We start from the raw sequence: 15,828 nt of genomic DNA, 5'->3' as shown, positions 1-15,828 counted from the left end.
TCTTTTTAAAGGTTTAATAGCTTTTTTTTTAACTTAACTCTTGAATTGATCTGAAAAAAGTCTAAATTTAATTCTAGTTCAAAATTAACTTAACTCTTCATATGATCCATTTTGCCAACTTTAGATACTAGACATACTACTAAGCATCACTAAATAGTAGTAACCACTTAACATTATGCAAGCTTAATTAATATCATAAGATTAAGATTAAGATTAAGATTAAGCTTGGATGCTTTTTGGGTTTTGATATTTTTAAATTTATTAAAAATTTACATAATTCTCGGAAAACACTGCATCCAAACTCAACTAGATTTTTGTTTTTAATTTCGTTATAAAATAAAAGAATAGCATAACAAAAGAAATTTAGTTGTGCATGATATAAAGGCAAAGCAGCTTCCACCAAACTTTGACAGCAAAAATAAATGCTGAAGTTGGGTGCATTGCTGAAAACAGGCAAAGTCACAAACCGCACAAAGAGGATAATAAAAAAACCGCTACAAAAATTGTTGACATATTCATCCAAAACGTAATCTCTAAATTTATTGCTTCAGCTCAACTAACTCTTTTAACGCCATGTCTTGTTAAATTCATCTACCAAATATATGACTTCAAAGGCTTATAGATACAAAGAAGAGCCATTTGTTAATCTTGGACCATCACAATGGCTGAGGTATACACTGTGAAGGTGGAGGAGGCAAGCCCAGCAACTCATGAAAAGCCATCAGCAGGTCCTGTGTATAGATGCATTTATGCCAAAGATGGTTTAATGGAGTTGCCTTCTCATTTAGATTCTCCATGGGACTTCCTCAGGTAACTTCCATCTTTATCTTTTTCATCAGATGGAAAAAATGTTGGCTTCATCCTCATTGCATTGCACACGTTGTAGACATTTAAGCAAAGGCATTGCATGAAAACTAAAATAAAAATAAAAATGGCCTTTTTCCAATCTGCGAACTTCGCATTATTAGCACAAAGCCTAACCAACTGAGAATAGACCAATTGTTGGATAAACCAAACTGTATAAATTTGAGCAAACAATGTAGTATAGTGGAGTTTGACAATCCATCCTTAGCAGTTTTGATGGTTCCCTATGCAGGGACACTACGAGGAGGTTCCCCAGCAAGCCAATGCTGGGTCGACGTCAAAAAACCGATTCAAAGGTAGCAACTTTGAATTCTTGTTTTTGTTTTATTCATTATTTCTTACTCACAATAGCTTGGCATTTCTAGTTTAGACTTTATCTGTCTCATATTATATCCATTTTTCGTAATTTAGCTTCTCATTTGTTATTTTATTTAAAATATAAAAATTACTTAAATTTTATTTAGTTATATTTTGATTAGTGAGGCCTTAGTACAAAAAATGACGTGGACCAAAAATTAATAATGACACAGAAGGAGTGGACCCATATAGATTTTGGACATATAGCTTACTACCCATTGAAAAAATATTTGTTTTTCATTTAATTAGATAATTCATGTGAATATTGAACTGAATTTGCAGGGGGGTCCCTATGAATGGATCACGTATGAAGAGGCTTATGATGCTGCCATCCGAATGGGTTCCGCCATGAGGAACAGTGGTGTCAATCCTGTAACCCATCTTTGCTCTATCAACATACTATGTATTTGGATATATATGTAATTAATTTAACTTGTGCTTTTATATATCACAAGGGAAACCGTTGTGGCATATATGGGTCCAACTGCCCCGAATGGATAATTGCAATGCAGGTACAGAACTTTGTTTTTATAAGGGGAAATGGCAAATTGCACTTAAGGAATTGAGTATGTTAAATTAGAGACAAAATTAAATTCCGTAGTAACTTGGTTGGTTCATGAAAAATGTTAATAACACTTTCTTTGACATAGACTCAGGTTAGTGAGAGTGGACTCATGATATTTAGTGGTGTCTACATGAAAATTCATCAAATGATAAAGATTATATTATAAAGAATGTGTTACTAGCATTTGGATTTGGTTTTAGTTACTAGCTATGATAAAGCAACTAAAAAGTTATATAACCTTGCTTGTATTACTGTTCTTCACTTAACATTAAATGGGCTTATACCTTATTACTATACTATAGATTATCCTTATTATTTATTCCAATGGAACTTCAGTGACTTGATTCAATTATGCTGTTTGCAGGCTTGCAATGGCTATGCAGTAACATATGTCCCACTATATGACACCTTGGGTTTGTGTTTTCTTCCTTTTCCAATCACTCTCAATGTGCTTGCCTTTATTTATTTCAAAAGTTTCCTCAAAGAACTTGGGAACTCAGAGAGGTTGTCATGTGTCTTTACACCAATGCTGTCATTCAGCTAGAAAATGTCTTTAAATTTGTGCCTAACAGGTTCTAATGCTGTGGAGTTTATCATAAACCATGGTGAAGTTTCAATAGCATTTGTGCAGGATAACAAGATTCCTTCTGTAAGTTCTATCATATATCCTGGAGCAAAAGCATTTGTTGTTTTTTTAAGGCGCTTTTATTTGAGCAGGATGAACTGTCTGAAAGTTTTTCTTTTCCTCTATTTTTCTGGATGCTAGATTCCTTGTAAATTAAGCACCTTCAACATATGCCTACTAACAAATTTTGTATGAGTTAAGTCATTAGAAGCTTTTGAATTGAGTTACATAAATTTATTTTCTAAACACTTGCTTAGTACAGTTCTTAAAATTAGGTGTTGTTTTTTAAATTTGATAGAATGTTTCACATACTACTAATCTGCTAGTCCTATTTTTTATACTATTATTTACTGTACTTCTTGTAACTTCTTATTAAATGAATTTCTTGGAGATGATTAGCTTATCATCTAGGACAGCATTGAGTATCTCTCTTTCTTGTTTGTTTTTCCTTCCACGTTTCCACTGAAGTAATGATTGCTGCCACAGGTTTTGTCATGTCTTGATAGGTGTTCAACTCTTAAGAGTAGGTCAAATGTTTATATTTTGGCTCCATTTCTATTGGTTTAACAGTCCTTCCATTTATTGATAGTAATCAGCCTCTGTAATTGAATGGTGTAGCTATTGTGAGTTTTGGTAATATTTCAACCACACAAAAGAATGAAGCTGAGGAACTTGGTGCATCTTGCTTTTCATGGGGAGAATTTCTCCAGTTGGTAGGAACCTTGATTTTCTAATTTTCTATTGATGTTTATAATTAACAGCATAAACCATTTTGATTGAGTTTTGTGAGAGATATTTTAAATTGAATACTGTGTCTTCATTTCCCCAGGGAAATCTGGATTTGGACCTTCCATTAAAAAGTAAGACTAACATCTGCACAATCATGTACACAAGTGGAACAACAGGCGAACCCAAAGGGGTCATTATTAAGAATGAGGCTTTCATGGCTGAAGTGTTGTCTATTGACCAAATACTTAATTTAACTGACAAAGTGGTAACTCACTAATTTCCTATATATTTTTTCAAGCTTACGAAAAATATGCCACCCCCTCCCCTCGAAATATGTTTTGTTGGCTTTGTGGTTTGTGTTTTTTTCTCTTTATTTATACACATGTGAGAATTGTCCAAGGTGATTATAATATTCAGGTTTTAATTCCTATTTATTTCCATGTGCTTTTCTTTTGTCATTCTCACAATAAGATGGTTCTCAATACCTTACTTTTATAGCTAGGACACAACACGTGTGCATATCTTTTTTCCGTGAATTAGACCAATGGATGGCGAGCTTAATAAAGTTTTTTTACACTATGCTACAGAAAGTAAAGCTCATCAATCCCCTTGAGATACGTGTTAAATGTGTTAGTCATATTCTAGGATAAATTAATGAGGTAAAAGACAGTATAAGTTTGTAATATTTATGTAATGATAAGCGCTGACTTGAAACATATGCTGTTTATTATTGATAGGGAACAGAAGACGATGTATACTTCTCTTTTCTTCCTCTTGCTCATGTATATGACCAGATAATGGAGACCTATTGCATCTACAAGGGCTCCTCAATTGGATTTTGGCAAGGCGTAAGTTTTGAATTCAATTCTTATTATTAAGTTCAGACTCATTCTTTAATGTTTTATCTCATGGATTTTCTCATGTTAATTCTCACAGGATATCAGGTTCTTAATGGAAGATGTTCAGGCACTGAAACCAACTATATTCTGTGGCGTTCCTAGAGTTTATGACCGTGTTTATGCTGGTAAGGCTAGAATGCTTCCTGTGTTACTGCTATTATCTTGGCATGCACTATAATGTTTTGAGTATTGAATTTAAGCTCCATGCTACTAACTACATGTCCAATAAGCATTGACGATAAGCTTTCTGCCTGAAGGTATCAACAGCAAAATCTCATCAGGAGGAACACTGCAAAGAACACTGTTTCAGTATGCATATAACTAGTATGTATTTCAACCAGACACCTTACCATTTTATAGTCTTCTATCCTAGTGCAAACTAATGTAAAATCTACTGACAGCAAGTTGGGATATCTGGAGAAGGGTCTTCCCCAAGAAAAAGCAGCACCTATGTTTGATAGGCTTGTATTTGATAAGGTAATTCCATTTTGTACTGTGTTTCTTGTTCAGAAAGTCATTTGAAAATTGAAATATTGATTTTATGGATAGATAAAACAAGCATTAGGTGGACAAATTCGTCTCTTGTTATCAGGAGCTGCTCCTTTGCCTAGGCACGTGGAGGAGTTTTTGAGGGTCACCTTTGGAGCTACTTTGTCACAAGGATATGGTATGATATTTTCTGATATTTTTGCTAAAAAAAGTGCAGAGGGATTGTATTATGTCAATTTGATGATGACTCTTCAACTTTTAAATTTTAAGATATGGTTCCATTCTATTATCTGTTGTATGATGGCTTTGGCATTCCTTTTATTTGATTTTTTTTGTTCTTGAGTTCATTCTGTTGTAATGATTTTTTGTTAATCCGCATGTCTATATGGATGTGTATGCCATTTAATTATACCATATGAAGTTATTATCATTTCGATGTGACAGGTCTTACCGAAAGTTGTGGCGGGTGTTTCACTTCAATAAGCAATGTGTTTTCTATGATGGGAACAGTTGGAGTCCCTATGACAACCATTGAGGCCAGGCTTGAATCTGTGCCAGAGATGGGATATGATGCACTCTCCAGTGAAGCCCGTGGAGAAATTTGCCTGAGAGGGAATACCTTATTCTCCGGTTACCACAGGCGTCAAGATCTTACTGAAGAGGTTCTGGTTGATGGTTGGTTTCATACAGGTAAGTCCTCATGGTGCCGTGAATAAAGTGGTGGTCAACTGTGTCAATGCAGAATTCCCTTTTTCCAAGCTTCATTAGGATTCTCCACTTGGATAGTTTAATAATATTCCTAGTCGTTTAGGCACCACTCAGGATCCTGTAAACTGCTACTAGAGAGAATGAGACACACACTTACTGAAGAGTTTTATGGATTACTGAAGAGTTTTATGGACTGTTAAGCACTTGGTAATCTCCTTATATGCTGTGTAAAATCTCACGTTGAAATGGTCAAGGGGCATTTTTATTGAAAATTTAGCAGCCTGAAAAGACATTAATATAAGAATTAGTTTAACAGTTGTTATTAATGTTGGAATCCAAGTGAAGAGGGCACAAAGGAGATCAAGTTTGGAATTTTGTCATGAACTTTTGACTTTCTCCATTTTTGTTTCTATGCATGCATACTGCATATGGATTATTAAAGTTGCTAATTTGCCTCAAAATGCAGTGTGTTTTGGACTGATAAGAAAATCATTACAGGTGACATTGGAGAATGGCAGCCAAATGGATCCATGAAAATTATAGACAGAAAAAAGAATATCTTTAAATTGTCTCAAGGAGAATATGTTGCTGTGGAGAATATTGAAAACAAGTATTTGCGGTGCCCCCTTATAACATCGGTATATTTCTGCTTCAACTGTGGAACATTCTGTAAAATTAGAGAAACGTGAATTATATTGCATTTGTGTTGAATGCCTCGTTTATGTGGTAAAGTGAACTTACAAGTACCTCAATTACTATATTTATGTAATTCAATGAATGTAACTTTTTTATTCTGTATGCAGATTTGGGTCTATGGAAACAGTTTTGAATCTTTTCTGGTGGCAGTGGTGGTCCCTGAAAGACAGGTCCTTGAGGATTGGGCAGTGAAGCATAACTCTACAGATGATTTCAAATCTGTGTGTAAAAATCTGAAGGCAAGAAAATACATTTTGGATGAGCTCAACAGCACTGGTCAGAAACACCAAGTATGTATTTAGAATGCCCAATTCCATGCATGCATTTAGTTTTTGGTGTTAAGCTATATTCTGACTTGCTGATGAGATTTGACATTATTGATATTCTCTCAGCTTAAAGGCTTTGAGCTGCTAAAAGCAGTTCATTTGGAACCAAATCCCTTTGACATGGAGAGAGATCTAATAACTCCAACATTCAAATTGAAGAGACCGCAATTGCTTAAGTACTATAAGGTTTGTCTCATGTTCTCTGATCAACATTGTAACTAGTAACTGTCTACTTCACTCCATAGCACAAATTTATTTCATATTTGTTTCCTTATATTCTTGAATTAGTAGTCTGATTCATGGTTTGTACCAAAATGTGCATCACTTTTCGAGTAATCAGGAAACATGGTTGATAATTTCAATGAGATGTTGGAGTGCTTTATTTACTTATTATATAAAATTAACACCCTTTGCCATCATTTACAGGACAATATTGATCAACTATACAAGGAAGTGAAGACAACGATAGTGTGAATAATGGCAATCGGGAATTTCATATGCGATTATCCAGATTCCTGACAGTTTCCTCAGAATCCATTTGAATTTTGTGTACTTGAGGTTCATTGCGTATTGAGTGCAGTGAAAAGCTATAAACAAAACTTATAGTATATTGAAATAGCAACTGCGTATGTCCAGTTATCCATTCTTAAAAGGATTACAAAATAATATTAATTCGAAATTCTGATAAGCTAGACATTTCGTGGGCCTTGCAACATCTGTTTTTGCTCCTCTTTTTATTGTTTCTTTCGACCAAATGTTTGTTTTGATTTCTCATTTAATCAATAATCTTAACCATAAGAACATAATGGATTAGGGTAATGCTAAACCTGTACTTTTTTTACCTTATGCATGTTAAAAATGCCTCGATTATACGTTGATAATGATAGGTTAAAAAGATGGCGCAAATTACATTTCTAGTGTGATAAAGATAAAACTAGTACAAGTTAAAAAGTTTCACATAAAATGTTGCAACTTCTTTCAAACTTCCTATACTTTTCATGACACCCCTGCAAGTTCCGAAAACCTCTGGTATTTTGACATTCTATTTGGCATATTGACTTTTCATGTTCAGAGGGAATTCATAATTCTCTTGTTGAAGTATTTAGGATTGCATTTGCTGAAAACATGAAGGTAAAAAAATAGAGCGCAACAATGGATGTAAATTTGTATAAATATCCCGCAGGTGAAAATACAACGATTTCCCAAATCATACATGATTGTGAACACACAAGATGCTAGAAAGATACAACATCAATCCTCTTCATCTTCTTGTGCTTTTTACATTCGATGAAGCCAAAAAGTTTTTCAATTAAATTTGATTTGACATTTTTACATATGCGAACCACCTAGACACGTGAATAATAAAGAAATGACAGGGTATTTCTAGATATCAACTTCCAACAAATGAATGACAGAGACAACAATTCGTTTAATTCAAACATGCAAACCAAGTCCAAATGCTGCTGCCTATAAAAGACAGACCACCAATGCCCAAACAGGATATACCAACAGAATTATTATGCCAACGGAATTTGATATGCCATGGGCTCTAGTGAAGGAGTTTCTGAAGCCCCCAGATGCCCGAATGTGTTCTTGTAGCAAATAACATGCAATTATAAGGCATACTATCACCCCAACAATGTTTCCTCTAAAGGTGTCTGCTAAAAGACTAGGAGCCACAACAATTAGAAGAATCAAAGAACCAGGCATTTCTAGCCAATCTGCAACAACAATCATGATTGGTTATTAAATATACTCAATATTACATCATCACATTTATTTTTAGTACTTTTAAAAGACTGATATATAACTTTGATATGAAGTGGGTGAGTAAGGAAATATTGACTTGGTTGCATCCAAATACTTGCATGTTCAATCACGGATGCCAAAAAAGAATTCAGGAGACACACTACGATATTAACCACTATAGGAGGAGTGCTAAAAGCAAACCCTTTAAACACCCTTTGTTTAATATTAATTAATATTTATTGAAAACTATAAAAATATGAGAAAAATGTTAAATTAAAAGTGAAAAAAAATAAAACCAATATTATTTTTATAATTTGTTACAAATTTTAATAAATAACTAAGAGTGTTCTAACATTTCTACCAATTCAGTGTAAACAATTGTGTATCCTACCGGGGAAGCGACTTGGAAAGAAAAGCCGCAATACTACAGCAATAAGAGCAATCCATCTTCCAATTTCTCCCCTGCGTGGCCATGAAAATAAGTAGAATGATAATTAAGAGAAAGTTTAATATTAGATAAAAATGACGGTACAAATTTGATAACTACAAAGAGTGAGACCTGAAGACGGCAAAAATCAAGGACGGCAAGCTGAAGAAAATGTATGGAATGAGTAGTGCTGTGAGAATATTTGTCCTCCAGTTTGTACGATCCAAAACCAACAAATAACTGCAAACATGTTAAATCAATCAGCGAAGCTGCAGAAAAACTCTAGTTTTTAAAACTTGAGTCTAATTGCTGTACAAAGTAAACTTCTCTTGAAACACTTACAGAAAGAAATAAAATGATTTTCATAAGAAAAAACCAAACTATACACTTCAAGTACGTTATTTATTTTAACTTGTAAAAATATCTTCATTTATTTTATCATCTTATTTTATTTTTCCTTCAAGTCCTTCTACGAAAATTTATTTAAAGTGGGCCAAATTGAAAATCATACCTCTTATTAACTATCTTGTTCTTCCCTATGCGGATGCTTTACCCCTTTGAAGAACAAAAGGGAATCTTGAAAGACAACATAAAGTAAATTCAAGGGGGTGCTTGGTTATGATCTCAGGATCATCCCTGTTCCATTTTCATTTAACTAACGAAATCCACATTTCCATTTAACACTGATATAAGGCGCAAGTGATGAAGGTGGGATTTTTGTTCATGGATTACAAAACAAACGCCCCGCAATGTTTGGCTTAGTTTCAGAGAAATTAAATAATTGCAAAACGGAAGTAATAAGCCATCACCTGTATAGTCTTCGATTAAACAAGTCTAATTTATAAATATTAAAACATCAACACCCCTTTACCACTTTCCATTTTTCTCTATCTCTCTTGCTATGATCAAATCCTAATACTTATACCATCTATGACTAACATTTTTCCCAATCTCTCTCTTAATATATTCACCTAATAGAATATTTATAAAACATTATGCTTAATTAAATAGTAAAGAAGTAGTATAGAGTACGTACACGGCAGCAATGGCAGCAATCAATCCGAAAAAAGAGGCTCCAAAGCCAAGGCCACCGAGTTTGATGGCATGTTGGGCAAGTTTATTAGCAGCAAGACTCAGGTCCCTGAAATCTGAATTGATCAATTGAACTGCATCTTGTTCTTGAAAATTCATCTTCTTCCACATATTCATAGGAGTGAGTACTCAGAAGATAATAACAATCAAAGATTACTTTATGGCAATCAAACAGCATATGAGAATGAAATTAAAGTCAAACAAATCTTTATAGCATAACCATATGGATGGATCTGCGAGGCTATATTATATGCACGTTACACAGTGTGGGTATCTTCCGACCACCCAATTGAAAAAGGCCACGTGGAGAAACTAATAATATGGATGTGGATGAGCTGGCGTATGAGTGTATGACAGCTGTTCTTGCTTTCTCTATTTCGTTTTATTTAGGTTTCAAGAAAACTCCTACAAGCAACAAAAATTCAGCATCATCTATAATGATATAATGTTTTTTTTAATTTTTATTATGCATTTAAAACCTTAATAATAAATATTTTTAAAAAAATGATATTTTTAATATATAAATAATATTAAATAATATAAATTTAGTAAAATATTATTAGATATCTTTAAAGGTACATTAAAAAATTATAGTTAATGTATGCGATAAGTTTATCAAAATATATTGAATTTTGATTTTATAGTTCTTAATTTTTTTTTATCCGTTACATTGTAAAAAACTATTCATTTGCAAAAAAAAGGTGACCCATAACATCGTCTAAATTGATCACATTATTTTTTAATAATAATTATTGGTCAAAATTAATAATTTTAAAATATATAAAAATAATTTTATAAGGATTAAAATAAAAAATTAATGTATTTTAAGAGTTAAAAATATATTTAACCAAATATTTAAATAAAAATACTAAAATATTAAAATTTAATAAAATTTGTTTTTTATTTAATTATTATATATATGGGAAAGGATTTTTCTATACCATTGTAAGTCTAAAAGATCTTACACCTAATCTGAACCTTTCATTTAACTTATATCTAACGGTCAATGAAATAATAAATTATAACTCGTTAGATGTAAGTTAAATGAAAGATTTAAAATTTGATGTAAGAATTTTTAGATTGAAATTAGTGTAAAAAGATCATGCCCTTATATATATATATATTGTTATTAAACAGGGCTGAACGCCCAGACAAGAAACACTAGGCAGCAAGCTTAGACCACAGAGAACCTAAAGAATCCAATCTTAAAAAAGGCTCCAAAGAAAAATGAGCCTTATAAAAAAAAGATTGGCCAAGATCAGGACCCAGCTTAGCTAACCGATTGACACTTTGGTTCGCTTCACAAAGAACATGACTAAACCTAACAAACTTAACATTTTTGAGTAAATCTTTAATTTTGCTAATTACAAAATAGAAAAGATGAGAACTACTCTGAAAATTAACTAATAAGGATATGACAACCTTGGAATCACATTCTACCCAAATAACTTGAATGTTTCTTGTGATGACAAGTTTGAGACCCCAAAAAATGCCCCAAAGTTTAGCAATAGTAGGATGGCAAGCTACAAGATTTTTGTAGAACCCAACAATGAATACACCAGTAGAGTCCTGAATTAGGCCACCACAACTAGCAACACCCAAGGAATAAAAAACCGATCTATCGGTATTAAGCTTTAGGAGGCTACCACTTCACCATAAAATCATTTCCCTTATTACCAGCAACTTGCTTTTGATTTGGCCTACAACAATAGAGGAAATAATCAACATCAATGAAAATTTTGCATAGCAGCTCCTGATCATTAAGACAGTTATTCTAAAAAATAAAATTATTTCTATTTTTCTACAAATTCCAAGAAACTATGATAAGTCTGTAATTAAGCCCTCTTTTACAGCCTATATATTTATATTTGACCTTTATTTTATTTGGATTTTACACTAATTTATTTATTAATTCTGCAGTTAGGTATAAAGATGTCGTAAGTATACTTTAGGTGTGTTTTAGGCCCAAATTGATAGAAAATTAGAGCTTCGCAGCAATTAGCATGCCTATATCCTTTCAACAAGCACAAAGGTGCTTCGAGTCCATGCACAGTCATACTTAAGGCCTTGCACGACCGTACTCATCTGCAAGAAGCCCAATTATTAAGAGTCTTTATGGTTTTCAAACCCTATTAAAAGGAGATCTCAAGCATCGTAAAAAAAGATCAGTTTTTACATTTAGGCTTTGGCTGGAGAATACATTTGATCTCGTCTCTCTTGCACGGGATCCTTGACATATGCTTGGCGAGACTTGAAATTTCAAGCGATCGTACTTGAAGACCGAGAACACATCTCATACTCTAGTTTGATATTTCTTTATATTATGGCTTTATTTATGATTGTTTTAGTTCTTTTCTTTAATATGAGTAACTAAGTCCATAGCTAGGGCTATGAGAACTATTGTTCATGAATTTATGAAGTTTTGACGTTTTAATCTAAATTTGATTTCCGTTTTGTGATTAGATTTTATTTTATTGTACTTCTCTCTTAATCCTAATTAATTATATCATCAGACGACCGTACTTCAGTTAATTAATAGATTTATAGGGTAAAACGAGACAAGGATTAGGTAGACCAAACCAATCTTTCTCTTCTAATCGTTATTAAATTAATAAGTTCATAGGTTCCTTAAGTTTTCTTAAATTGATGTCTTGTATGATCATTGAGGATGTTAATTTAGAGAAAAGAATATTAATATTGCATGACCATTGGATATTAATAGTATTCGTATGAATGATTGATAATCACAAGGAAATCATATTTAGAGTTAAACATAAAAATAACATAAAGGATTGAATGAGAAAACTCATATGCCCTAGGTTCCTCTCCGATAAGTTTAACCAAGACGTGCATTGTATTCCTTGCTCTTAGTTTATAATTAATTTTATGAATTCTTGTTTTAATTAATCTCATATCTTTGAAGCTTAAACAATTGAATTAAGAAATTCTTAGTAATTGGAAAACAATATTTGTAGGACGATATTTCGGGAACTTAATTTAAAAACCTTTTATTACTTCTCGATGGATACACTTGCCCTCCGAACAAACTACCTTAAAAAATAAACTCCAATGAAGATATAAAGGGAAATTTTGTTTAGAGAGATTAAAGTCCAACCAGTTAGATAAACCAAGACTGAAAAATTCCATCTACTTGTCAGGGGGAAGAATCTAATTCCAAATATTATTGGCCACCCAACAATCCCTAAGAACATGAATTACAGTTTTAGGGGCCTCCATGTATCTAGGCATAGAGGAGAAGTAGCCATTTTGCGGCAGACTCTTTCCTCATTGGTTAAAAGCTTATTATGACCAACCTTCCATAAAAAAGTGGTAATCCAAGGGGGACCATCCCAAGCCCAGATCAACTTAAAAGTCCTATTGTGATTAGAGTTATCTATATTCATATCAGAAATAAGACCATAAGTAGATTTGATTGAAAAAGACCCATTACTAGCAAATTTCTAGAAAAATCTATCTTGATCATTAAATAAAGCAAGGGGGCTAATGTGAGAAATTAAATTACAAGTAGATTGGGCCAAGAAATCCATTAATCTGTCACAATCCCAATGACCCTGATTGATAAAACTAGCAACGGGTGTAATAAAATCCTCCTCAAGAATCAAATTAATGGCACAATCAGACAACACCATCTGATCAAGGACCTGACTATCCTTCCAAAACTTAGTTGTTAAGCCATATCCTAAAATCCAGCCGAGACCAGAATAAAAATAATCCCAAACTGAGGCAAAGCTCTTCCATAAAGAAGAGGTTTTTAGACCAGAATTCAACAAAAGGCTTTTACCTATAGAAAATCTATACTTATTACACAAGAATTTAGCCCATAAAGCATTAGGGGAGGTAATAAGACGCCAACACAATTTCATTATAAATGTTTGATTCAGTAGATTAATATTTTTGAATCCTAGACCCCCTTTATCCCATCCTATAAGATGACATTTTCTATTATTTAAAGATCCTCAAATAAATCTCTTATATATAGTATTAATTTCATTGCAAACCGATTTAGGGACAACCATTGTTTGTATAAAATAATTAGGAATATTCATAATACAAGCTTGGGCCAGAGTAATTCTACCAGCAAAAGATAAAGAACTCATTTTTCAAGTTGAGAACTTTCTCTTTAATTTGTCAATTATGAAAATAAAATCTTTTCTAGAGGGCTTAGTATGAGTTATAGGGGTACCAAGATATTTACCAAATTGGGGAGAACTCTGAACCCCAAGGATAACTTCAATATTTTGTTTAATTACATGATTATAGTTTTTGGAGAAATAAATGGAAGATTTTTCTCTATTCACAGAAAGGCCAAAGGCAGTACAAAACTCATTAAAAACAGAATTCACAGTATTAGCATTATGCAAATAAGCTTTAGCTATTAAAACTATATCATCAACACAAAAGAGATGGAAAGTTTTAGGACCATCATTATTGAAGGAAAAAGGAACCTAGCTATCACTAGTAACCTAATCCCGGATTAAGTGTGATAGTCTTTTTATACACATCACAAAGAGGTAAAGGGATATAGGGTCCCCTTGCCTAATACCCCTACAAGGGTTAAAACTCTTAGTCCTAATGTTATTCCAAATGATAGACATGGAGGATAAGGAAATGCATTGAACTATAAGGTCTAAAATTTCTTTATTATAACCAATTAATTGAAGAGTTTTAGAGTTGAAATTTCATCTAATTCTGTCATAAGTCTTCTCCAAATCAAGCTTGATGAGCATGAAAACAAATTTATTCCTAATTTTATCAAAAGAATGAATAAGCTCTTGTAAAATAAGGATGTTATCTATTCTCTGTCTTCCACGGATGAAACTGGTTTTGTTAGCAGAAATAATGTGGGGTAGAGACCTCCTAATCTTGTTAGTTAAAATTTTTGTTACAATATTATAACTCACATTGTAAAGGAATATAAGTCTAAACTATTTTATAAATTCAAGATTTTCAACTTTGAGGATAAAAGTGATAATAATATCATTTATAGTAGCCATCTCTATAGAGTTTGTAAAAATAGTAGAGGCTAACTTAAAGATATTCTGACCTAACAAATCCCATTGATTCTTAAAAAATAAGGCATAAAGCTCATCAAGGCCAGGGGTCTTGAAACTACTTATGCTAAAAAAGGCAGCCTTAACTTCTTTTATAGTCAAGGGAGAATCAAGAGCAATTTTATCAGACTCCATAAAGGGGGAAAGGTAGATATAGTGGAAAGCGACCTACCAGAAGGACAAGGGTCATAATATAATTTTTTAAGTGGTTCACAGTAAGCCTTTGGAGAGATAAAAGGTCATAATCCCAATTTTTCTTTCTCAAACAAAATGGAGTTGAAATCTCCAGCTACACATCAAGGTCCATCAATGGACTGACTAAAATTAATTAACTATCTCCAGACTTCAGATCTTTGGTTTTCCCGAGGACTTGCACAAATGGTTGAAAGAGTCCAAACTCTATGCCCATTATTAATTTTAAGATGAATTAAATACTTATTTTTATGTAACACTTTAACTTGAACTTTTCTAAAATTCCAACAACACCAAAATCTCTCAAAGAAACATAAGGCATTCATCCTAACAGATTCATTAAAATTAAATTTTTTTTTTATCACCATATTAGCTCTCACTACACTAGAAATGAATTTTTGGAGCGCTAACTTAGATAGCAGTTAATAAAAATCGCTCTGTAACAATATATTTAGAGAGCAATTAGCGTTGAACCGCTCTCAAATCTATACTTTTGAGAGCAGTTTTTTGTTAATCGCTCTCCAAAGTTATACTTTAGAGAACAGTTAACGTTGAACCGCTCTCAGATCTCTACTTCTCTCAAACCGCTCTTTGTCCTTAGAGGCTAAAACTTTATCTTTGTAAGAGTAGGTTTCAAAAAAGTTAAAGATCGAGTGCACCTGAGATGGCATCTGGTTTGCAAACAGAGGATCTCCTTGCATGTCTTCATGTCGTTCCTCCATGGCCTCCTCAGTTCTCTTTCTCACCTTCTTTGTACTTTGAACACCAAGATCTAACTCTTCCGTTGCTCATTTGTCGTCTTCCTATTGTTCCACACTTTCAGGTTTCTTGTGCAAAGGATATGGAAATCCAAGTTGCTTAGTTCGTATCATTTCTTGTCTCGCCTCAGTTGTTGTCATGTCACTCTCTCGTAGGCCAGCTAGGGTGAGAACTATAGCAACACCTTCTGTAACACCTTAAATTTTCCTTTAACAAGTAAACAAATTTTCGTGGCGGATAAAATAAATTCATTTTGAATACATATAAATTTCAAAATTT

The 15,828-nt window shown here is 33.0% G+C and overlaps 2 protein-coding genes across 3 annotated transcripts; one reads left to right on the top strand and one right to left on the bottom strand.

Annotated features, from left to right (window-relative positions):
* The first annotated feature begins 534 nt into the window (after positions 1-534).
* On the top strand, positions 535-6,887 carry LOC113865810 (long chain acyl-CoA synthetase 2). 2 transcript variants are annotated; one of them, XM_027500577.1, is made up of 19 exons: positions 535-810; positions 1,097-1,160; positions 1,504-1,593; positions 1,677-1,733; positions 2,151-2,199; positions 2,359-2,435; positions 2,898-2,934; positions 3,030-3,124; positions 3,241-3,405; positions 3,878-3,988; positions 4,077-4,164; positions 4,297-4,363; positions 4,441-4,516; positions 4,589-4,706; positions 4,973-5,218; positions 5,735-5,874; positions 6,040-6,222; positions 6,325-6,444; positions 6,685-6,887. In XM_027500577.1, the coding sequence occupies exons 1-19, from the start codon at positions 662-664 to the stop codon at positions 6,730-6,732; spliced, it is 1,980 nt and encodes a 659-aa protein (XP_027356378.1). In that variant the 5' UTR covers positions 535-661; the 3' UTR covers positions 6,733-6,887. The 2 variants fall into 2 exon arrangements, with proteins under 2 accessions (XP_027356378.1, XP_027356379.1); XM_027500578.1 differs by lacking the exon at positions 1,677-1,733.
* Positions 6,888-7,135: 248 nt separating this feature from the next.
* Positions 7,136-9,749, bottom strand: LOC113865818 (cold-regulated 413 plasma membrane protein 2-like). The gene is made up of 4 exons (XM_027500589.1): positions 9,471-9,749; positions 8,567-8,674; positions 8,399-8,469; positions 7,136-7,979 (listed from the first exon to the last, which is right to left on the bottom strand). The coding sequence occupies exons 1-4, from the start codon at positions 9,641-9,643 to the stop codon at positions 7,726-7,728; spliced, it is 606 nt and encodes a 201-aa protein (XP_027356390.1). The 5' UTR covers positions 9,644-9,749; the 3' UTR covers positions 7,136-7,725.
* Positions 9,750-15,828: the final 6,079 nt, after the last annotated feature.

Source organism: Abrus precatorius, unplaced genomic scaffold (assembly GCF_003935025.1).
Source record: "Abrus precatorius isolate BTA unplaced genomic scaffold, Abrus_2018 Scaffold4, whole genome shotgun sequence".
Classification (NCBI taxonomy): Eukaryota; Viridiplantae; Streptophyta; class Magnoliopsida; order Fabales; family Fabaceae; genus Abrus; species Abrus precatorius.
The sequence above is the reverse complement of the archived record's forward strand: the minus strand, read 5'-3'. Positions and strand labels throughout refer to the sequence as shown.

Coding starts and splice junctions, on each gene's coding strand:
- LOC113865810 (XM_027500577.1), top strand. CDS start 662: ATGGCTGAGGTATACACTGTGAAGGTGGAGGAGGCAAGCCCAGCAACT. Junction 1,594..1,676: donor GGAACAGTGGTGTCAATCCT/GTAACCCATCTT, acceptor ATATATCACAAG/GGAAACCGTTGTGGCATATA. Junction 1,734..2,150: donor AATGGATAATTGCAATGCAG/GTACAGAACTTT, acceptor TGCTGTTTGCAG/GCTTGCAATGGCTATGCAGT.
- LOC113865818 (XM_027500589.1), bottom strand. CDS start 9,643: ATGAATATGTGGAAGAAGATGAATTTTCAAGAACAAGATGCAGTTCAA. Junction 8,470..8,566: donor TTGATTTTTGCCGTCTTCAG/GTCTCACTCTTT, acceptor ATGGCCACGCAG/GGGAGAAATTGGAAGATGGA. Junction 7,980..8,398: donor CTTTCCAAGTCGCTTCCCCG/GTAGGATACACA, acceptor TTGTTGTTGCAG/ATTGGCTAGAAATGCCTGGT.